Here is a 24,436-nt window from a genome sequence, read left to right as displayed (position 1 = left end):
GCTTTCCTGCTCCTCTGATGCTGCTTGGCCTGCTGTGTTTGTCCAGCGCTACACCTTGTTACCTCTATTGTAAGTAAATATTGCCATGCTACTTGTAATATTTGAATCAAAATTCTTTTCACCCTAAGGACAGAAAAATAAAGAAAGATAATGAATTCATTACACTTTTAGTTAGCACCCTGGCTCTTTCATTTTAGTTCTAAAGTTTTTTGTTCATCGTATTGGAATTGGAGGAGTATAAAAAGCAGGCATTGTTGTTAGAGTTGTACAGGGTGCTGGTGAGAAAACACTTTTTTTAGTTGTATACATTTTTGGGTTTTATATTTAAGGAATGGTGTGATTGCATTGGAGGCAGTACAGCAAACGTTCACTAGATTGGTCTGTGAGATGACGGATGTCCCAAGAGGCTGAGAAAATTAGGCCTTTATTCTTTGGAATTTAAATGAAGATGGTAATCTTACTGAAGCAATCAAAATTCTGAATATGCTGTATAAGGAACATTGGAAGGTTGTTTCCTGTGGTTGGGGAATCTGGAATAGGTGGACACAGTCTCAAGATAAAAAGCTAATCATCAAGGACTCGGATGTTTCTTCTCTGAAAAAGTAATGAATCTTTGTCATTGCCTATTCCAGAGTGCTGTAGATCTTCATGGCTGAATATATTTAAGGCTAAGATAGAGATGTTTCCTACCTCGGGAATCGGGAATAAGGGGACTACATGAAAATATGAGGTTGAAATCAAAGATCGGCCATGATGGTATCATGTGCTGGAGCTGCTCAACAGCTGCATTATCTATTCCTCCTCCCATTTCTTGTGTTTTTTATATTCTTAAAGTTCAGTACAGTGCAAACCAATAAAGACCAACTTACACTTGAATTAGTATACTCACCTTTGGAAGGTCAAATGAATAGTCAGTGAAAGTAAATGAAGTGGCTTTTGTTGAGGGTGGATAATGGCTGTTTTTATTTTTGGATTTAAAAATACATATGTAATATATCTGTGGATAAGACCTCATGCTTGAACTATTACTGTAAATACTTACTGAAATGTAGATACAATTTATGGCTTGCATTGTAACACAGGACTTAAATAAATTATTTCTAAGTTCCTTTGCTGGAAAGTACTGCTTGCTTGGGTCTGTGAAATGGCATATGAGTTTTTAATTTGCGTGCAAGTCTTTATTTTCAAATATTTATTTTTCTTGGATCTTCTGACAGGAGACCCAAGTGGTGGTAGATTGTTAAGTTCATACTGTGGTCCCATGGCTCACTGTTGGCGAGACTGAGGTTGAAACTTGTTATTGAGTTGAGGTTAACATCCACCTAAGAAAAATATTTTAACGGGTTTGGTGAAGATGCCTGATTTTTTTTATTTTAGAAAGTAATTTTAACTTGAAAATTGTGCACAATTGAGAGTAAGCTTTTATGTTTCCAAAATCTATTCTGTATTAACTTCCACGTATCAATAATTTCTCCTCTGTTCACCTCTTACCCCAAAAAAGATGGACCTTGTTTGCTGCTTTATTTTGAGATAAAGTAGAAAGATGCAATTGAATATTCTTGATTGAATATTCAGTTTATTTAATAAAAAAATTCACTTTGTCTGATTAATGTGGAAATTGGATGTTAACCTATTATTACGCACATACATTATGAAACTGTGGTTTGTGGCTTCCTAAGTATAAACTGGAATTGAGTTTTCGCCATTATAGCTGCTTTTCTCTTACTAAAAGATGCAAGTTACTAAGCAAATCTGGTGTAAATATTGAATTGGTATGAATGTAATGAGGTGAAATGTGCTTCATTTAAAGCTGAGAAGCAATGTAATGGAGCAAGTTGTTGCAGATTTTAGAAGCTACAGATGTAGCAAATTGATAGATCTCCTGGACTTAGACCATAAGATAAAGGAGCAGAAATTGTCCATTCAGCTCAACACATTTACACTGCCATTCAGTGAATCCACTGTTGGTCTGATCCTCAACTCCACTTTCCTATATTTTTCCCATAACCTTGATTCCTCTGCTAATTTAAAATCTGCCTGTCTCAACTTTGAATATACTTCATGACCTGGCCTTAATAGCCCTCTATAGTAAAGAATTCTATAGATTCACATCCCTCGGAAAAAAATTCTTCCTCACCTCTGTTGCAAACAGGCAACCCACAACTCTGAGATTATGCCTTCTAGTCCTACATTCTCCCACAAAGGGAAACAACCTTTCTGCAACTACCCTGTCAAGTCCTCTACAAATTTTTGTTTCAATAAGGTTGCTTCTCATTGTTTTAAATTCCAATGAGTACAAGCCCAACTTAGTCAACCACTTCTTATAAAACATTCCCTCTATACCTGGTACAAGCTTAATGACCTTTCTCTGGACTGCCTCCAATGCCAGTTTCTTTCCTTCGATAAGGGACCCACTGTTTACAATATTCCAGCTATGGTCTGACTGGTGCCTTGTGTAATGCTCCACTCCCTTTGAAATAAAGCCCAACATTCCATTTGCCTTTCTTATTACCCGCTGAACTTGCATGTAAGCTTTTTGTGATTCGTGCAAATCTTTCTGTCCTCTGTAGATTTCTGCACTCCCTCTTCATTTAAATCATGTTCAGCTCCTCCTCTTCCTGGCAAAGTGCATAACCTGACATTTTTTCACATTATATTCCATTTGTCAAGTTTATTCCCATTTAGTAAACCTATCGATATCCCTCTGCAGTCTTTGTGCCATACTCACTGTTTGGTTTCTCACATATATTTTTGGGGTAACTGCTAACTTTCTTATAGTGCATTCACTTTTTCTTTATCCGCGTCCTTAATGTATATGGACAATAATTGAGGTGCAGGATGATTCCAGGATGACAACCTGTCACAAGAACAGCACCACTGCCCAACTGTCTTCTATCAGTTAGCCAATGTTCTGTCCATGCTAATACACAACTCCCAACACCATGGGATCTTATCTAATTAAGTAATATAATGTTTAGTACCTTATCAAACACCTTCCAAAAATCCAAATATACTACATTGAGAGCACAATCTTGAAACAGTGAACTTCTGATACAAAATGAAATTACTTGTATTCACTAAAACTGAAAGGCCTTGTACTTTGCTATTTTGCTATCAGCCAAAATTAGTACATTTTTTGGCTCCAACAATTGCTCATTTCTGGTTTCTCTTGTTTTAATGGCAGGTGGAATGGATACAGCAGCAGGTGGTAAAACGACGAATAAAGAGAGATTTTAAAGCTGGAGCTCCTCAGTATCCTTACTTCAATGATCCTAAATGGTCAAGCATGTGGTACATAGTAAGTGTGATAAATTTCATTTAATATTCTATTTGTATTTCGTTTTATGTAATTCTCCACATCACTTTCCTTCCTCAACAATACTTGCCCCTGTTCATTGTGTTGTAGTGACTTTAAAAAATAAATCACAATTTCATTGGCTTTGTTGTGTGTTGAAATGTTTGTAGTTTTTTGTTTTGGAGCTCAAAGTGTACACCATACTCCAATTCTGGTCAACATCACATGTCAATCTGTTTATTGTATTGCCTCCTGTCATAAAAATACTCATTATTCCATTAGTTTGTTCCTCGCCTGTATCCTGAGGTACTGTTTTTAATCCTTTGAGAATTTTAGTCACTTGCGTTCCTAAATTACCCAAATGTACTTATTCTATTTCTATTAAAATGTATCATCTCATATTTATTGATAAATTTCCATCTGCTATATTCATGCCTTTCTTGCAGCTTTTTTTTTCATTCATGTATGGGATGTGGGCATCAATTAAGCCAGCATTTATTGCCGTTCCTGTTTTTAGTGCTTGAACTGAAGGCAATTAAGAGTCAACTATACGGTTGTGGGGTCTCGAATCACATGTGGGCGAGACCAGATCAGGATGGCAGACTTGCTTCCTTAAAAGTCAATTGTGCAATGGTTATATTGTCACCTTTTGACTAGCCTTTTTTATTTTAAATTCCCGGATTGTTTTTATTGAATTGAAACAGCACCGTTTGTCAAGATAGGATTCTAACCCATGTCGCGAGAACATTAACCTAGCACTTTGGATTACGAGTCTATTAATATTACCACTGTGCTACCATCTCCTCCGCTTTCATCTTTTAAATTATTTAGTACTCTTCTAATTGGGGATTTTGATTAATCAGGTTAATGGGCGAAACCCTGGCGGATGGTTTTCATTGTCAACAAACATTTTAGACCTATAAAGGATGGAACAGGCTACTCTTTAAATGGTGAAAATCTAAAATAGTAGGGAGAGGTCCAAAGAATTAAGTGTATCCAAACACACAAGTTAGTGGTGTGAACAGGTACAGGAAAAAAAATCGAAAGGACGAATGGAATGTTGGCTTTTATAAGTAGAGAACTTGGATACAAGTTTGTAAAAGCTATACCTTTTAGCTTTACAAAGTTCCAAACTACACCTGAAGTATTGAGAAGTTTTGAACACCACATCATACAAAGGATATATTAACTTAAGGGTGTGGATTAACTAGAACAGTACGTGAGCTTCAGTGGTTAAATTACAGGGAAAGATGAACAAAAAAATGGATATATTCTGTTAAATTTAGAAAGTCTGGTGTGAGTTGTTTTTGAAGTTCGCAAGATATTAAGAGAAACAGATAGAGATAAACTTTTTTCACTGAAAGTGGAATCTAGGAGTAAGGTCTGTAGTTTAAGTATTAGAGACAAACCTTTCAGGTGTGAAATTAGAAGCTATTTCTTCAAATAAACAATGGTAGATGTTTGGAACTCCAATTAACTGCCATTTGCAGAATAGAGTTAAATATATCAATCTCTTATTTTCAAAAATTGCAAACATTGAGGTTTAAGGCATATTATAGGTATATGAAATTAGATCATTGATGTCCCATGATTCCCATTGAATGGCAGAACAGGGACAGGAGTCCACGTAGCCTACTTCTGTTCCTATGTTCTTATTTTTGGATTGACTTTGTTCTGGCATCTGCACAATTAATTTGACTTCTTGCACTGTAGTATAAGAAGACTGCAGAATAAAACCCAAATTTGTATCCCCTAAATAATTGCTATGTTCTCGTTAAGGGGAAAAGGGCAAGGTGGCATATAAAAAGGACAGTTGTACATATGCAGGGAGGCTTTGTTTAAATTTGGGGCTGAAATGACTTAATGGAATAAATATCAAATAAAAGTAATACCTTTCCTTCCTGTTGGGCAAACTGTTTTGTCACCGTTTCTTGAGAATATTTCATTATTCTTCCCATTTAAACTGTTTGTTTTCTAGAATACAAAATTTCGTTATTGTATTTGATAGTAACTTTAAACTTTTTTGTTTCTCTCCACCCATTAGCACTGCAATGACGATACTCATCACTGCCAATCAGATATGAACATAGTAGGTGCTTGGCGGAGGGGCTATACAGGTCGAAATGTTGTGGTAACAATTCTGGATGATGGCATTGAGAGGAACCACCCTGACTTGCAACAGAATTATGTATGTTTTGTTTTCAATTGCTCTTCCAGGCAAATGCCTTTCAAAAATGTGCTAAGACTTATTTGAGTCATACTGTAAGTTGGAGTTATGACACAAAAAAGAAATTAAGATAACTCAACTTGGAGTTTTAGAAATTGTCAATGCTTCCTTTTGGGAGTTTGGACCCATAATCATATGTACAAGTGAAATTTGAGCACTCTCCCATTACACTTGATTGCAAACTTCTCTTTGTGAAGCCAAGTTCTACTGTAGTTGGGCAATAAGGGATAATTATGGTGGCTGTGATTATTGCTTCCCCTTATCCCAAGAATCCATTTGCAAGTTAGAACATTTCAATTTCACTAGATTTGTAATTTTTTTTAGTGTTTTAGAATATAGCTACTGATTGATCGACAATAAGCACAATAGAAAAACTACTGGTGTAACATTATAATTACTAATTAAATCCTGCTATGATTAGGATGCACTATATTTCCTTTCCAGTCTCAGAAATTCCTTGTCAGCAAGGATTTTTTGGGCCTCAAATGTAGAATCTCTCCCTCCAAATTGAAACAGGTTTGCTCATTGTTTTCTCTGTTGGGGAAATGCATTTATTATTTCAAGCCCCCTTGTACATAGAGTAATGACGTTATTCACTATAAATTAAGTTTTAATTTTTGTAGGTGAACCTATTGGATTTATGTCATCACCCTATCGTACCCTAAGTACTATACTTCGAAGATTGTTCTTGAAACAAAATGAGTGCGGTTTAAGTAATACTTGTAGCCAAGTTGCGCATAGCATTGCTCCATAAAGAGCAAATGAGACAAATGATCAGACATTCTGTTTTAGATAGGATGTAGGGAGAACTCTGCAGAGAGTATCATGGGATGTTTCACATCTGCCTGAACAAGCAGGGATGTGTTCTTGGTTTAATGTCTCCTCAGACGATGCAATTCTTCTTTGATATTTAACTAAAATGTGAATTTAACTAGAACTAATTAAGACAAGCAGCTGAAATTTCTCTTTGGCTTAGGGATTCAGTCCTGCTAGTAGAACTGTGAAATTGTACAGATGGGAATGGAGTTTGTCATCTTTATGACAGAATCTGGACAGTTTGGAACTAGGGAATTTCTTTTTCCATGTTCTATGGTTACCCAGTCAATCTCTTTCCCCTTTTGTCTTTATGCCAAATTCCCGTGCAACATTAAATAGAATTTGAACATGGTTAAATAAAGAATTGCACCTTTCCTGGATCAAGTTGGACATTCTTTCAAGTTGCTTGAGCATTTGATTTCTGTTGAAACATCTTGTTTAAGATTCCAAAATACACCTTTTAACAAAACCTTTCCAAAGACTGGTGGCACTTGTTCCAATTATTGTTTACCTTGTGGAAATACATCATTAAAAAAAAATGCATATACAGACAATTAAGTTCAATCAGTTCAAGTCAACACATACCATCCACCTAGGCTAATAATTCCAATTACATTTACTCAACCTTTTATCCATATCACTTCGTTATCTCTCCCTTCATTAAACCTTCAGTAAATCTTCCTGAGTCACTAACTGAATGTTAACTCAAATTCGACAGGCCCTCAACACTCTCCGTGATGTCTTTTCTACCGTCAATTAGGAACTGAACAGTTAATCTTTTCTGATGAAGGGTCTAGGCCCGAAACGTCAGCCTTCCTGCTCCTATGATGCTGCTTGGCCTGCTGTGTTCATCCAGCTCTGCACCTTGTTGTCTCAGTTAATCTTGTAACTGTGATTCATTGTTGAAGCCACAGCTACTAGAAATGTCTGCCTTTATGCACATTCTTCCATTCTTTCAATACACTCCTATTTTATTATTATTATTATTATTATTATTATTATTATTATTATTATTATTATTTTATTTTTTATTATTATTATTTCTTCTATGGGGTGGCACAGTGGCTCAGTGGTTAGCAGTGATGACTCTCAGCGCCAGGGACCCAAGTTTGGTTCCACCCTTGGGCGACTGTATAAACTCCACGCAGACATTCACCCTGTGTTTGCTTAGCTTTTGGCCAGGTGCTCCGGTTTCCTCCCACAACCAAAAGACGTGCAGGTTAGGTGGATTGGCCATGCTAAATTCCAGGAATGCGTAGGCTAGGTGGATTAGCCATGGGAAATATGGTGTTATGGGGATAGGGTAGGGACCTGGGTGGAATGCTCTCTGGAGGGTCAATGCAGACTGAATGGGTTGAATGACCTCTTTCTGCATTGTAAGGGTTCTATACATGGTCCCATAATCTGCACTGTTATTGTTGTGGTAGAAAAAGTAGTTTTTTAAAGCCTACTTCATAGTGATATTTCCTCTTACCAGGTAGCATTTTAGTGAAACGGTTGTATTCCCTGAAAAATCTCAACATGCTGCCTATATTATAGATATGCACACAGTAATTTAACTGCAATTTAATGTTTTACTTTAACTCATTATTATATCTTGGTTATTTATACTTAAAGCAACATCTAGAATTCATTAGTCATTCATAACAGGTTTATCATAGAGTCATACTGCATGGAAACACACCCTTCGGTCCAATTCATCTGCACTGACTGGAAATCCCAATCTGATCTAGTCCTATTTGCCAGCATTTGGCCCTTATCCCTCTAAACCTTCCTACTCATAGGCATATCTAGATGCCTTTTAAATGTTGTAATTGTACCAGCGTCCGCCACTCCTCTGGCAGCTCATTCCATACATGCACTACCCTCTGCATGAAAAAGTTGCCCCACCGGTCCTTTTTTAAATCTTTTCCTTCTCAACTTAAACCTATGCTCTCTAGTTTTGGAATCCCCAACCCTAGTAAAAAGCCTTTGCTATTTACTCAGTCCAGGTGAGATTAGGGAAAGGTGTGTGAATACTCTCGAGCAGGTCAACATAATGAAGGATGAAGTGTTGGGTGTCTTAAAATACACTACGGTAGATAAGTCCCCAGGGCCAGACGGGATCTATCCCAGGATACTGAGGGAGGGAATGGAGGAAATAGTTGGAGCCTTAATAGATATCTTTCCATTCTCTTTGGCCTCAGCTGAGGTTCCAGAGGACTGGAGAATGGTTAATGTTGTTCCTTTGTTTGAGAAAGGAAATAGATATAATCCAGGTAATTACAGGCCAGTGAGCCTGTCATCAGTGGTGGGGAAGCTGTTGGAGAAGATACTGAGTGACAGGATTTATTCACATTTGGAAGTGAATGGACTTGTTAGTGATAGGTAGGTTTGTGCGGGAAAGATCATATCTTATCAACTTGATTGAGTTTTTTGAAAAGGTGACAAGAACGATTGAGAGAAGGGCAGTGGATGTTGCCTATGTGGACATTAGTAAGGCATTTGATAAGGTACCTCATGACAGGCTGGTACAGAAGGTAGAGTCCTATTGTACTTTGAGATAATCTTTTTCTTTGTCTACTACACCACCTCTTTTGTGTCATCTTCAAACTTACTAACCATTCCACCTGTATACACATTCATTTATATAAATGATTTGGAAAACAGTGGACCCAGCACCGGTTCTTGTGGTACACCACCGGTCACAGGGCTTCAGTCCGAAAAGTAACCCTTTACCATGACCCTCTGTCTCCTACCTTCAAGACAATTTTGTATCCAATTGGCTAGCTCCCCCTGGATCTCATGTGATCTAACCTTACTAAGCAATCTATGGAATCTTTTACAAACACATTGCAGAGGTACATATTTCTACCACTCAGACTTCATCAATCTTCTTTGTCACCTTTTCAAAAAACTCAAACACAGCTTCCCATACACAAAGCCCTTTGACTATCTTTAAATGGTCCTTGCCTTTCCAAATGCATATAAATCCTGTCCCTCAGAATTCCCTCCAACAACTTACCGACCACTGATGTAAGTCTCAGTGGTCTGTAGTTCCGTGGATTTTGTTTACAGCCATTCTTAAATAATGGCACCATGTTAGCCAACCTTCAGTCTCCTGGCACCTCACTTGTGGCTGTTGATGATACAAGTATCACAACAAGGAGCCCAGCAATCATGTCCCTAGCTTCCCACAAAATTCTTGTGCATTTAATGTTCTGTGAACCTGTTTTCCAAAATTCACTTGCTGTTCTGCAGCACCAAGCTTATTTATTTCCATTGAGTATAATTATTGCAGTTATTTCTGCTACCAAAATGCATCATCTCTTTCTTATTGACACTAAATTGATATGTCACTTTTTAACCTAATCCCCATTTTAATCGATATCCTTTTTGTAGTTTCCTTCTTTCTATGGAAGAACTATATCTTCTATTTTCTCCCCTTGAGTCAGAATGCTGTCATATCCCTAATTTCATGCACATTATCATTCTCTTGTAATCTCACATTATTACCTTGTCATAGGCTTTTGTATGCTCCACATAATGTACATCCACCGCATTTTTCCTCGTCTTCTGCATCTGCTCCCTTTTTCAAAACAATTCCTGAGTTTATTGAAATTGATTATATCTTGGTTGAAAACTTTGCTGCCAATGTCTAACGTGTTTCATCTTTGTGCATGTTAGTTTTATTCTTAATTAACGACTTCTATTCTTCTCCTATTTCAGAATAAACTAGCTGGCTTACAATTAAATTCATTAGCTTTGTTTCCTTTTTTAAAAACTTGATACTGCGTTGGCCAGCTCCAGTGGTCTGACATGCAACCATACTTGGAGTCCTGAAATATTTTCAAGGCCACTTGGGTTTGATCTCTCAATACCTTCAAGATCCTACTGTGTATCCCACCACATTGATGGAAACTTGCATCTACTACAGTGACAATGAATTAAACAGGACAATACTGGATGTAAGCAGCAGGCCAGTCAGTATCTATGTAGAAGACAAGTTAATACATTTGGGGCATATAACCTTGATCAGGACCGCCCTGTCCTTTTTTTTTTATTCCTTTCTGTATACCTGGTAATTGCCAACATTTTCTGTTATTCATTAATATTTCCAAAACTTGCTGCTTTTCATTCTTCCATCCACAATGATTCTAACTGCCAAGAAGTGTTGGCTGAAACTATTGGAATGCTTTAACATTTTCAGTAATCTTGGAATAATTCTGTCCAAGGAATGGTGTACGTCATCCAAAACCTCATTTGTTTATTATTCTCATGAGGCTGGGGGGATGATATTAACACACATTTCCCATCAACTCTTGTATAGCTAAGTTGAATCATTTATGCATGGAAAACCTTTTAAGAATGCATGAATTTTACAGTGATTTTATTTATTAAAGTAGTTGTGTGATTTTCTTCCCTCCTTGCTGTAGGATCAAATGGCTAGCTTTGATGTCAATGGAAATGACTGGGATCCCATGCCTCGCTATGATGCCAGCAATGAGAACAAGTAAGGGAAATGTCTATTTCTGTTTCAGCACCTGTCTTCCACAAACAGTTTGAGTTGAACTTGGCTTATGCTGAACTTTCTCAATTTAGCTTTGTTTTCCTTTCTTAATGTTGAAAGAAAATTAGGGATTTGAAGCTCAAATTTTCAATGTCCTCTAAGCTACATGAGTTGCATTTTCAACAGAGTCTCACAACAAATATGTTTATGAACCATTTCAAAGTGGTCATACAGTTACACAAATAACTATAGATAAATATAATGTGTAATATTCCACTTTCATACTCTAAAGTTAATTTTTCATCTGTTAGAGGCTCAGAACTAACTTATTTAGTTGGAAAATTGTATGAAGTACATGCCTAAATTTTTGACATTCAGTTTTGACCCCTAAGGCTTCCTGCTGTGACAATCCCTACATTTAGCTGGTCCTGGTTTCTGGGACTCTAAAACTGGACACTGTTCATCTTTCATTTGGGCTTTTTCTCCAGTGGGATATTTTGGTTCAAGTGGCAGTGCTTGTATTATCTCTCGTAGCCTAAGAAACTAGGCATGGATATTGTGATAGCAAGTAATCCGCAGACGTTTATTGCAGCTAGCTGTTATGCGCAAACACTGAAACACAACAGAGTAGCCAGTCGTGATTCAAGTGATCCCAGGGTAAATCTCTTAAAGGTATGTTGATATACTGATCTTGAGATATCTTGGCCATTGTGCATGATGTGGAAAGGGAGCCCTTGAGGTGGCAAACCAGGGAACTTAACCTGCCCTCCTAAACCTCCGCCTGCCAACCATAAAATTCTGTCCCATTTTACGTTATGTGAGTGAATGCGGAGGAATTTGCGATTTGTTAATTTGTTTTGTTTTTATGGCCTTGTAACTTTGTTTGTGGTTATTTATCTTGGATAGAGGCCAGCAATTGGATACTGTATTGTTACAAACTACTACGTACAGTCATGGAAAATGAAAAATTACTGGTGGTGACCTCAGTGGTGATGTAAAGCTCCTGAAAAGTTCCTGCCCTCAACTTGCAAGCTCAGTGTGTTCATTGTCCTGCAGCAGTAGAGTTACAGGTATTTTAGCAACTTTATAGCTATGGAGGCCATGAGCTGGTAAATTTTGTATTGGATCTCCTGTAAATCCTCCATTGCTGGTTTGGTTTTTCACTTGAAGATATTTCAATTTAAAGCTACTTACAGAATTGTAGTAGATTAGATGGTGTGTTATAGACCAGGAAATGAGAAGCCAGAATAATTTACTTGATTTGAACTCTGGACACCTCATTAAGAAATACATAACAGCAAAACATTTTTGTGTTTTACCCATCCAAGATAGCTAAAAGATATACTTGAAAGTGCCCACCCATTCCTACCACCATTTCTGTACAACTTCCTCTGTAAGGGGAGGATGCACTAGAGTCTAATGTTACTATACTTTATTGTAAATGAAGTAGTTAACCAGTATCAACAGATCTGTCCAAGTCTGGAATTTTGTCGTATGCTATTTTAGTTTTAGATGTGAAAAGTCCTTTTCGCATTAGATGCTGTCTTTATAGAAATGAATTCTCCTGTCTTTCCATTGCAACATCTAATGAAAACATTTTAAGCTGCAATACTGAGTGCATTGTTTACTGTGCTCACAACCCATTCTCGCCCCAACCACCTCAACCTCCTTTCATTTTCAAAGTTACAGAAGATGCAAATTGTGGATGAAAAATGAAAACGGCAGCATTAAATGGAAAACGTTGATGTGTAAAAATAATGTTTGGTTTAAACAGACAATAAGTACTCATCACACATCTGTGCTTTAGAAAGGGGGAAGAGGGGAAAAATTAAACCATCCATGAAAGTCTCCAATTGGGTACTGTTTAGAAAAAAATCCAGATGGGACTCCTACAACTCAAGTGAAGAAGACACCTGTTACAAAACTGTAGGAGAATTTTTTGTTTTATCACATTAAACTCCACTCAGAACAATCTAAGTCTGGAGAAACACAGATGTATGTGACCTCACAGGTAGCAACAGTAAAGTCATGAAATGTTTGTCGTCCTGGTGTAGTCTGTTTGTACTTGGTACATAGTTTTGGCTGGTTCATCTGTTATGACAAGCAATAGCTTTGTCAAGAATGGTCAGATTTACTATATGCCAGTCTCTTGCCCAGTCTAGTATGAAAGTCCAAATATCCACTTGACTTGAGGCTTTCAAGTGTGGATATGACTAGCTTTGTGAAAGGAAATATGTTGCATTTGAACACAATGCCGTATAGTCAGTACTGGCTGAATTGACCAAGCTGTAAAGGACATGCTGCTAGCCTGGGCTTGTGGTCAGTGGCACTTACAAAACTAACAAGAGGGAAAAGTGTACTTGACCTCCTCTTCACCAGCTCACTTGTAGAAAATGCATCTGTTCATGATCGTGTTGGCAGGAGTCACCACCATACACTCATTGTGGTGAAGTCATCTTGCGCTCACTTTGAAGATACTCTCCATGTTGTACGGCACTACCACAGTGCTAAACATAATGTATTTCAAACAGATCTGGCAACTCGAACAGAGCATTCATAAGGTGCTGTTGCCTATCACCAGCAGCAGAATTGTATTGAACCACAATCTGTAACTTCATGGGTTGGCTTTCCCTCCACCATGGCCATCAAGCCAGGGGATTAACCCTGGCTAAACGAAGAGTGCAGGAGTACATGTCACGAGCAGCACCATATTACCTAAAATTGATGTCAGTCTGATGAAGTGAGAAGAGGAGCAAATTGGATGCCGACCAGTGAATTCAGCAGGCAATAGATGGAGGTACCTACAACCAATGGATATCATCTGAGCTTGGCAATCCTGCCACATCCAGTAGTGAATAGTGGACAATTAAACAACTAATTGGAGAAGCATCTCCAAACACCCCTACCTTAGTGATGAGGGCGAACAGCACATCAGTGCCAAGGATGAGGCTAAAGCATTTTCAGCCTGAATTACCAAGTGTATGATCCATCTTCACCTCCTGAGTCCCAGCATCAGAGATGCTAGTCTTCTACAATTTAATTCAATCCATTTGATAGCAAGAAACAGCCGAAGGCACTGCATACTGAAAAGACTATGGACCTTGACAACATTGCAGCAGTGATAGTGAAGACTTGTGCACCAAAACTAGTCATGGCCCTAGCCTAGCTGTTCCAGTACACTTACAACATTGGCATGTACCCAACAATATAAAAAAAAAATTGGCAAGGTTAGGCCTGTACGCAAAAAGCAGGACAAATTGAACCTGGCCAATTTCCATCCCATCAGTTTTCTCTCCATCGTCAGCAAAGTGATGGAAAGTTCCATAGATAGTGCTATCAAGTGTAATTTATCAAGCAATAACCTGCTTGCTGATTCTCTGGCTGCACCAGGCTCACACAGCTCCTGACTTCATTTCAGCTTTTGTCTAAACATGGGCAAAAGTGTTGAACCAGAGGAAGTGAGGGTGACTCGTCTTGACATTAAGACAGTATTTGACTGAGTGACATCAAGGAACACTAGCGAAACTGGAGCCATTGAGAATCCAAGAAACACTCCCTGGTTGGAGAAAAATTCAGTTTTAAAAGGATTCCAATTTCCAACAGCACCCATTTTTGAGAGGATGTAATATCGTATTGACTTCTCTCAATTACCCTGTTCATATCAAGTGCAAGTTCAATTCCCTAACTTGATTATATGTTGCATATAACACACTACAGCTATTAGAACTGTTGATATCATAAAATCCAAATATGGCTAGCACTTTCAAGGCTTTATTTTTGTGCACAACCTCAACATTGTTGTTCGGCAGATGGATTTTGTAAGTAGTCAGTTTATTTCTTCCCAAAAAATCTTTTTTCCATGCAAGTTTAAAACCACCTAGACTGTTTCCATTGACTTTTGCTTTAAATTAAAATTTTAAATTCTTATACTCTTAATCATGATGTAAATTTCCGGTTAAGTGCTTGAGATTATTTTATTCAATGGGCTGAGAATATTGCTGGCTAGGCGAGCACTTATTGCCCATCCCAAGTTGCCCAGCGAGAAGTTAGATGTTAACCGCATTACTCTGCATCCAGAGTCACATGTTGGCCAGACCAGGTAAGGATGCCAGATTTCCTTTCTTAAAGGGCATTACTGAACCAGGTGGGATTTTAAGACAATTGACAGTGGTTACATGTCTATCATTAGGGTGGCTTTTTTTATTCCAGACTTTGAGTTCGGATTTCACCATTTGCCATGGTGTGATTCAAATCCATGTCCTGAGAACATGAGCCTGACGTTTTGGCTTACTCATTCAGTGATACTACCACTACACTGTGATGGCAACTTGTAACACCAAGTTATTTCATCAACTTCTGAAACTATTATGCCGAGACTTGGTTTTAAACAATGCTCTTCTATCAAAGACACATGATTGCCGTTAATTTAAGGCTGCTCCATTGTCAAGCACTCTGTCTCGGAAGATACCAAGTGGTCTGGTCAAAACAAAAAGGCAAAACCTTTAGTCCAAGACTCCTGGGTCCCTGGCTGCGAACTTCTTGAAAAGCAAAAGAACAAAATCCACTCTGGTTCTGTTTAGAAGCACAATAGGTTAATAACCACAGAACTAGTATGGTGCAGAAAGGAGCCATTTGGACAATTGTGCAGTCACTGGCTCGATTAACTAGTCTGTCTGTTTTTATCTAGTGCCAAACTCCTGCCTTTTCCCAATTACACTGCGCACTTACTATCCAAAAAAAGATACAAGGTCCTCAATGGAACCTGCCTCCATCGTGTTTCTAGACAGTGTATTCTATGCCCTAACAACTCAGTGAAAAAATGTTTTTCTCACATTATCCCAGCTTCATTCACACATTATTTTCAAACTATGCCCTCTCGTTTTACGTCTTTTTTTCAAGCAACAACAGCTTCTGTTCTGACTAGTCCACTCATGATTTTGAAAACCTCAGTTGGAGCTCCCCTCTACCTTCTAAAACAGTCCCAACATCTTTAGTCGATCCTCAAAGCTGAATTTTCTCATTATCTCCAATGTATTTGCATCTTTCCCATAATGTGGCACTCAACAATACACAGAACTCCAGCTAAGGTCTAATGAGAGTCTTGCACAAGTTCAACGTCACCTCTTTGCTTTTTATATTCAATGCTCTTATTAATAAAACTAAGAACACTGTATGCTGTATTTACTGCCCGAATACTTGTCCTGCCACATTCACTGATCCATGCACATATACATCTCGGACCGTCTGCTCCTGTACCCGAATTTTATATTGTCTTTCAATGTTATTTGAACCAAAGTGTGTCAATTCTTACTTCTCTCCATTGAACCTCATCTGCCAGCTATTTGCCCACTCTTGCAATTTGTCAATGACCTTTTTGGAGCTCCATACTGTCCTTCTTAGTTTCCAATTCTTCCAAGTTTTGTGTCATCTGCAAACTTTGACAATGTCCCTGCATGCCAAGATCCAGATCACTAATCTACATTAGGAAGAGCAAGGGTTCAAATACTAACCCCTGTGGATCTCCACTAGAAATCTCCATTCAACCTGATTAAATATCCATTGACCATTACTCTGTTTCCTATCACTTTATACCTATGTTGCCATTGCCCCGTTCATACTATGACTGCCAACTTTCCTTAGACCTTTAACTCCTTTTTCTCCTTTTAATTATATTTTTCTGGACTTTCTCCAGAGTCTTTTTTCATTAACTTTCCTCACATGTCAGTTATGAGGAACTATGTAAAATATCTTGTGGAAATCCATGTATGCAGCATTGTAAATGTTACACTCAGCAACCCTTTCTATTACCGCTTCTGAAAAAACTCCACTACTGTCCAATCATCTTTAAATTTTGAAATCGATAATGTAGTAATGTCCAAAATGATGCATCTATCAATATGGAACAGTAGGCTCAAATTAATTATACATTCAATTTTGGTGTTGGCTAATAAATTAGAAGAGAGGTAAAGACAGCTTTCATGAGTGTTATGGAAGTGGATGGTGGCCCTTCGTTCTTTTTCTGGGTTTTCTTCTTTTCACTCTGTATCAATGATTTTCATGGTGCTGGAGAAAGTAGGACTATCAACATTTTCCAATATTAAGTGTAGTAAATAATTTTGATATTAATAAGATGGTAGAATTAGTATAGAAGTGACAGATGGGTTTTAATGTCAATTAATGTGAAGGTGCAGGTTTTCAAAGAAATAAAATGTTTTGGGATAAGTTGGATGATCCTGTGGAGCAGAGAGCTTGAGAATAGAGTTTTTCAAGGAGATGCTTTTAATGTCTTCGGAGAAGATCATTTTTTAAAAATGGAATTTGTTTTCCTTGTAAAAAGATATAGAATGTAAAGTCAATGAAGTGGTGAATCTGTCTAATATCTCACACTATTTAAGTTCAGTGTGCTGCTATCCAAATCAGTTGGTATCTGAAATGTTAACTGACATCACAAGATAAGCTTTGCCCATTAAGATATAAAGTACTATCCCAGGGAATACCTGTGCTTTTGTTTTAACCAGTTCTAGTGCTTTGTTACCAATACTTTAAGAATATTTTAGTGACTGTAATGTGTGAACTAACTTTTGTATTGAGACGATCATGTATCATTGATGTTTTGTAATTAGCTACTAAGTGATGTGTATTGAACCTACTTGCTGTTTAATCAAGACTGAACTCATCTTCTGCTGAATACAAAAGGTATCCGATATACCAATGTCCAATTTACAAATGCTCATGCTTACTAAGGTGATCCCATGTACATGGTTATAATTTTGAAGACCTGACTTGTGAACATTTATTTTACTTCGAGCAGTTGGTTTCCAGTATCCTGCACTGTATTCTGACTTGTGAACGGACTCCAGGATGGAATCCATTCGCTAGCTGGGGACTGCCTATCATGTGGATATCCTTTCCCATTTTGTATCAGTAGCGTGACCAATACCAATTGGAAGAATTGATGGCAGTGAACATATCCAAATATCCAAGATCATATCTAACTTTATAGGATAGTGATAGCAGTGGGAACTTTGCTAATCATAACATGTACAATTTTGGATCTTATACCATAGGAAGGATCTTGTGGGAACAGAAGGTATATAGCCCATCTTGGCCAGAATACTGCTTCGTTTAAGAAAATGAAGATTTAAAAACTCTTTTTAAAAAACAAAAAGGGAATTTTAAAAAAACTGACTAAGGAACTAAGGTGCAATTTTGGTGGAAGTGTTTAAAATTGAAGCAGTGTAGCTGAGTAGAAAGAAGCACATTTTCTAATGCATGAGGAGTTGTAACTGCAAATTAAATCAGAAATTTAGAATGGAGAGCAAGAGAGGCTGAGAGTTAAAATAGAAGTCCATCTTAAATTTTTAAGAATGGGTTCGACTGGTAGCAAGAGGTATTGAGCAATATGCAATCAGGGGAGCAGAAAAATCTTGGGCTTTTGCTATTCAGAGAAAGATCAGATTGTATGGGCTGGATAGTTGTTAACCATGGTGTAATTTTATGGAATTCAGTGGCATGTAGACTAAGAGCATCCTGGTGTCTTGTCCTTCATTCCTTATTGCTTACTTGGTGAAGGAAAACTGATAGATTCATTAATCACTGTCTTGCACTGTAGGTCTGAAGTTAAGTTTGTTAGTTTCCATGGAACCAAGCAATGTGTTCAGTTTAGATGTCAACATGACTTGTTGCAAATTGGACTTGTAATACAACTTCTACCACCTCAAAATCAACCTCAACCTGCATCATAATGTCAATTTGCTTTGATTGAATTAAACAATTTGATTGAGCATTAATTGTTGATGTGCATAAGGAAATTTCAAAATGGTACAAATCCTCTACTTTGTGTGTTCCTGCTGCCAATAACCTCAGTAACAAGTGAAAACCTGTTCAGACTAACAATTGCATATTCTCAAGCATAACATTTTTTTCTGTTTATTTTTAATGGCTATTTGTCACAAGATAATCCAAATGTTTCTCTGCCAAGAATCAATTTTACTAATGCACCAACTTGCATTTACTTTATTTGTTTTCACTATGTGAGTGTTGTTTGCAAGATGGACATGTATTTCCCACCTCTAGTTACCCTTGAAGTAAGTAGCTTGTTAGGTTATCAGTAGGGCATTTAAGAACGAGTCATATAGCTTTAGATTTGGAGTCACAGGTCGCATTACTGCCAGGTAAAATTGGAAGTTAACGTTCCCTGTAGGTCGTGGGTGTGTCACATGTTTATATTGGCAATCAATAATTTCACAATTATGAATAAAACTTGCATTTTAATTGTAGCTTGATTAATTTATTTAATTTTTTTTTGTGTTCACCCATGGGATGTGTGTGGCACTGACTAGCCAGCAATTATTGCCTATTGGTTGTTGTCCTCAAGAAAGTGGTGGTGAGCTGCCTTTAAGAATTGCTGTAGTCCATTTGTTTTAGGTAGACCCACAATGCCTTAGGGAGGAATTCTAGGATTTTGAAACAGTGACAGTGAAGAAACAGCAACATATTTCCAAGTCAGGATGGTGAGTAGCTTGGAGGAGAACTTGTAGGTGATGGTGTATCCATGTATCTGCTGCCCTTGTCCTGCTGGATGGTAGCGGTCATGGGTTTAGAAAGTGCTGCCCAAGGATCTTTTTGTGAATTTCTGTGGTTCATCTCTTTTTATTCATTCGTGGGACATGGACGTTGCTGGCTAGCCTGGCATTCCTAGTTGCCTTTGAAAAGATGGAGGTGAGCTGCCTTCTTGCAGTAAATGCTGCTACTGAGCGTTGGTGGTGGAGGGAATGGATGCTTGTGGATGTGATGCCAATCAAGTGGGCTGCTTTGTCCTGGGTAATGTCAAACTTCATGAATGCACTCATCCAGGCAAGTTTCCCCTCTCACACTCTTGACTTGCGTCTTGTAGATGACGGACAGGCTTTGAGCAGTGGTTAAATTGTCTCCTATTGGAGATAGTCATTGCGTGGCATTTGTCTGGAATAAATGTTACTTGCCACTTGTCAGCTCAAGACTGGATATTGTGCAGATCTTGTTGCATTTGAACATCATTGGGTTCAGTATCTGAGGAGTTGTAAATAATGTTGAACATCATACAGTCATGTGTGACCATCCCCATTTTTGACCTTATGATGGAGGGAAGGTCATTGATGAAGCAGCTGAAGATGGTTGGGTCTCAGGAATTCCTGCAGAGCTGTCCTGGAGCTAATATGACAGACCTCTAATATCTACAATCATCTTTCTATGTGCCAGGTCTGACTCCAACCAGCAGAGAGTTTGCCTCCTGATTCCCATTGATCCTAGTTTTTCTACGGCTCCTTGATGCCACATTTATTCCATTGCAACCTTAATGTCAGGGCTGTCCCTCTTACCTCACCTCTAGAATTCAGCTTTTCTGTCCACGTTTGAAGCAAGGCTGTAATGAGGTCAGGAGCTGAGTGATCCTGGAGGGACTCAAACTGGGGCGTCACTGAGCAGTTTATTGCTGAGCAGGTGCTGCTTGATAGCACTGTTGATGACACCTTCCATCACTTTATTGATGATTGAGAGTAGACTGGGGGCGCAGTAATTAGTAGGGATATAGTATGATTTCAACCAATGTGTCTCAGTTACTTTTTTCAGCAAAGTGACTATGGTTATTTGCCCCCATAAATCAAGAATCTCTATCATAAAGCACCCCAAGGAGGTTTGCAGTTTTGGAAATGCGTTAACACTGAGTCAAAAAGGGTGTCTCAAGGATTGTAATGAGAGTTTGATTTTAAGAGTCTTCAGTGCATGATTTTTTTTCTCCTTTTTTAATTGTATGTTTAATTTGCCTCTGCAGTCAGACGCGTCTAGCATTCAGCCCTGGGCTGAACCACCATTACCTCAACTTAGAAAATCATAGCTATCATCTTTGGCTCCCATAACAAAATTTTGTACCTTGCCACATAGCTAATTGCACTCTGCAGTCACAATGATTGACTCGAACAGACTATTTGTTTGTTTGTTTGTAACCTCAATCCCATTTAACCCTATTCAGAGCTGCGAAACACACATACACTCAGTCACAAAGATTGCCTCCTTCCATCTGATGCTGTCTCCATTTCTGCCTCAACTCATCTGCAGTCAAAACTCTCATCTTACGGTTCCATTATTCTAGTTTCTTCTGTTCAACATCCCACTGCATCCACCGTAAACTGAAATTAATCCAAAACTTTGCCAATGTCCTACTGTGCTGTCATGCCAGTGCTTGTTCACACCTTGTCCAGGATCACAAATTTAAAAATTTCACCTTCACATTCATATCCCTTATGATCTTGCTATCTCCTGCCCCATTTCTACCAATTTAATTTACTCCACCATTGCCGAATGTGACTGTAACCATTCAGGGATTGAACTCTGACGTTCTGCCATGTTCTCTTATTCTGCTATTTCTTTAAGACCCTCTAAAGCCTACAAGTTGTACTTTTATCCGGTCCATCTGGCATTTACTGCTTTGGCTCAGCGTTGATTTTGGGATGTTTATTGTCATAAAATCATTTAGCACAGAAGAGGCCCATCAGCCCATCAAATCTGCACTGGGTTACCTACACCTGATCACCACCTCAAAATTCAATCAGATTTGTTATGCCTGACCTCTGCACTCAAAGCCATGCTGACTATCCATGATCAAAGCTTGCCTTTCCAAGGGGAGATTGATACTCTCCATTGGTTTCCCTCTCATTGACGTGAGAATCAATGATCTGTAATTCCCTGGTTTGTCTGTACCACCCTCCTTGTAAAGCGGAATCATTTCAGCTGTCCTCCAGTCCTCTGGCACCTCTCCTATGGCCAGAAAGGAATAAAAAAATTGGGTCAGGGCCCTTGTAACTTCCTCTGTCATCTCCCAGAACAACTTGGGCTACAATTCATCTGGACCTGGCAGTTTGTCCACTTTTAAGCCTGCCAAAACCTCCAGTACCTCCTTATTGTCTCTGTTCAGGTTGCATGAAATATTCTACCTTTATTCTACTACTGTTTTATCAAGCAAAATTGTTCTGAAATTTCTTTTAAATTAAGTCTGGCAACAAAAGATCCCTTGTTTTTCTATTTACACCAGACTGGAATTTTTTTACAGATCATCAATGGATGCTCTTCGTACTTTGAAGTGATTTTTTTTCTTATCTTCTGTCAGAATTATTGTAAGGATATTGGTATTGATGGTTGACCCTGCTCATTAAATTATTTAAAAAAAAATACTTACAGGAAAAATGGCTTTTGAAGGAATGTGTATTGGGTTGAAATGCTAAAAAGCAGTTTAATATTATCAATATATCTATACATATATATCTTGTGCATAGCCTGCTTGTTGCTGTAGTGATTTTTAAGATTTTGGTGGTACTTGCTTGATCATAAATGACAATAAAATCCTTAACACTCAGGCAAGAAGGGAGGGTATGGTAAAATATTCAGTAGTGGTTTCCAAGCAATAGTAGGCCTTAGCTGAAGATATTCTCACAACTGACTGTGTCTGAGAGACACAAAATCAAATATTGAGGAAGCTGACAAGGTCACCTTTCACTTGGAATTTTTTTTAAAATAGATCACAGAGCAGCCATGAATCTACAGAAATAAAGACTTGCTCTGATAATGATAGAGGCCCAAGAATTCTTGTCAGAACCATTGCCGTACAGCATTTGCATAGTTGTCCGTAGAACTGTAAACATTAATTATCTAAGATTGTAATGTTTAAATTTAGTTTTTGTATTCAATTTAGTCAACTATAAAACATTGCATTGTATACTCTCTTTGGCAATGAATACTTTTTCAGGATTAACTAGGATAATATAGAAAAAAGAAAATAGTTTTCTTTTGAAAGCAACCTGAATTGATGCTGGGAGCTGCATCCAGAATTTCCTACATCCACTTGATGAAACCACTGCTTATAACACGGGAGTCCTGTCCACAGGAAGGAAAATGAGGTCTGTACCCATCCGCTTACTTCAAGCGTCATAAATTTCCTATTTTTTTTGATGAGGCCAGTCCAATGAAAATGATTTGAAGGGCACAAGTAACTGAAGAACGTAGCATGACTATGATTATATTAATCTATAGCTGTGGCTTCTCCTGTTAAGATATGCATTTGCATGAGTATTTGCAAAAGCTTCATATTGCAAGGCAGGGTGCTGGTACTGACACTGTCAAGGAATCATTGAAAGTAACCCGTAGGAGTAATGGCGAATGTGACATCTAAAATATTTCAGCACTCCCGCATGTAGTCAGTTACGGAGAAGATTAAGAAGTTTTGTTTCCAGAGGACCCTGATATTTTTGCCTATAACCCTGTCAGCTTATCGATGGGGTGAACCAACAAGTGTTGCTTTTCTGCATGGTTTAGCCATTCTCTGCCTTAACAGTAGGATCTTTTCACAAAAGGAATTTCTACTGATGAAATTTCTCCTCTTGCAGCTGCTGGCATCACATTTTAAAATTTGCTGTTTTTTTTCAGATGAGATTGCTGGCAGGGTGGATCTATTTCACTCCAAGACATGACTGTGAGTTTAATAATCCACCATTAGAGAATTTTCAAAATGCTAGCTGGCCACATCTGCTGAGGCGTGAAGGTTGGCTCACTTGGCACAGTACACTGTGTGCTTATAATTATTCTCCAAGAAAGTGTATTCAAACATGATTAATTATATGGGCACATGAGTGTTTTGTGTAGCAGCGAAAGAAGTCTGCCCCTCGTGAGCTATTCAATCTACCCCTCTCTTGGCAGTATCTTATTTCACTGCCTCTATGACCCTCCCCAACCCAAATACAGAAAAGAGGATCTCCTTGAGAAAATACTCAAATTGTTTTTAAGTTTTGGGCTAAATTTAAAATCTGCTCTGTAGTTCTATGTTCCTCATACAAACCGCTGAAACCTAAAGTGAATGTCGAATCTTTAGTGATTCGAATCACTAACTCTTTGCTCACCTCGGAGAATTTGAAGAGCAGAATTCTTTCAACAACAGAATTGCATTCAACAAGTGAACGGTGAGTTTCTGATTTTGTGCGCTACACACTTAGGTGCACTTCTCATTGAGTGTAGGTTTTTGCGACTATGTCAGAAGTAAACTAATGTCAGAGTATCACGTGCATGTGGTCCTAGTATTTTTGTTTGATTGGTGCTGTTCATCCTATCTTTTCTGATGTCCAAAATGGAGATGTTTGGTCTGATAGTGTCTTCTGAGCTGCTTTTTCAGTATAATTTCCCCTGCCATTAGCATAATTGATGGAAAAGATTACCTATTTTGCTTAATACAATTAAATTTTAAAACCATCTCATTGTATTGGTTTGTTGCAGGTTTTGCATCCGGTGGTAAGCATTTGAGTTTAGAGAGGAAGTTGAAGCATTCCGTAAAACAGAATGTGCTGGAATGACCAACTATATCTAAAGTGAAGACTCTATCCGGTGGAATGTCAGTCAGATCCGAACATAAAGTAGATCAATGTGTTGACTGAACATCAAACTGGAGCAAGTTGTGACAGTGAAATTGTGGTAGCATCAAATGACCAGGTTGTAATTAATGAAGGTTTTCAGTATCTAAAAGTGGAGACCCTTAGTTTGATAACCAGTTGTTAGACCCAAAGAAATAATGAAAAAAGGCAAAATACTT

At 38.1% G+C, this 24,436-nt stretch overlaps 1 protein-coding gene across 3 annotated transcripts in view; it reads left to right on the top strand.

Annotated features, from left to right (window-relative positions):
• pcsk5b (proprotein convertase subtilisin/kexin type 5b) overlaps positions 1-24,436 on the top strand; it is a 355,500-nt gene that overhangs the window by 54,942 nt on the left and 276,122 nt on the right. For all 3 annotated transcript variants that reach the window (XM_048595072.1, XM_048595074.1, XM_048595073.1), the window contains exons 3-5: positions 3,185-3,298; positions 5,340-5,483; positions 10,754-10,830. In XM_048595072.1, the coding sequence (XP_048451029.1) occupies positions 3,185-3,298; positions 5,340-5,483; positions 10,754-10,830 (335 nt within the window). The remainder of the gene's footprint in view (positions 1-3,184; positions 3,299-5,339; positions 5,484-10,753; positions 10,831-24,436) is intronic.

The sequence above is a fragment of the Rhincodon typus genome, chromosome 3, assembly GCF_021869965.1.
Source record: "Rhincodon typus isolate 14 chromosome 3, sRhiTyp1.1, whole genome shotgun sequence".
NCBI lineage: Eukaryota > Metazoa > Chordata > Chondrichthyes > Orectolobiformes > Rhincodontidae > Rhincodon > Rhincodon typus.
Note: the sequence above shows the minus strand (reverse complement) of the source record. Positions and strands in the feature narration are given on the sequence as shown.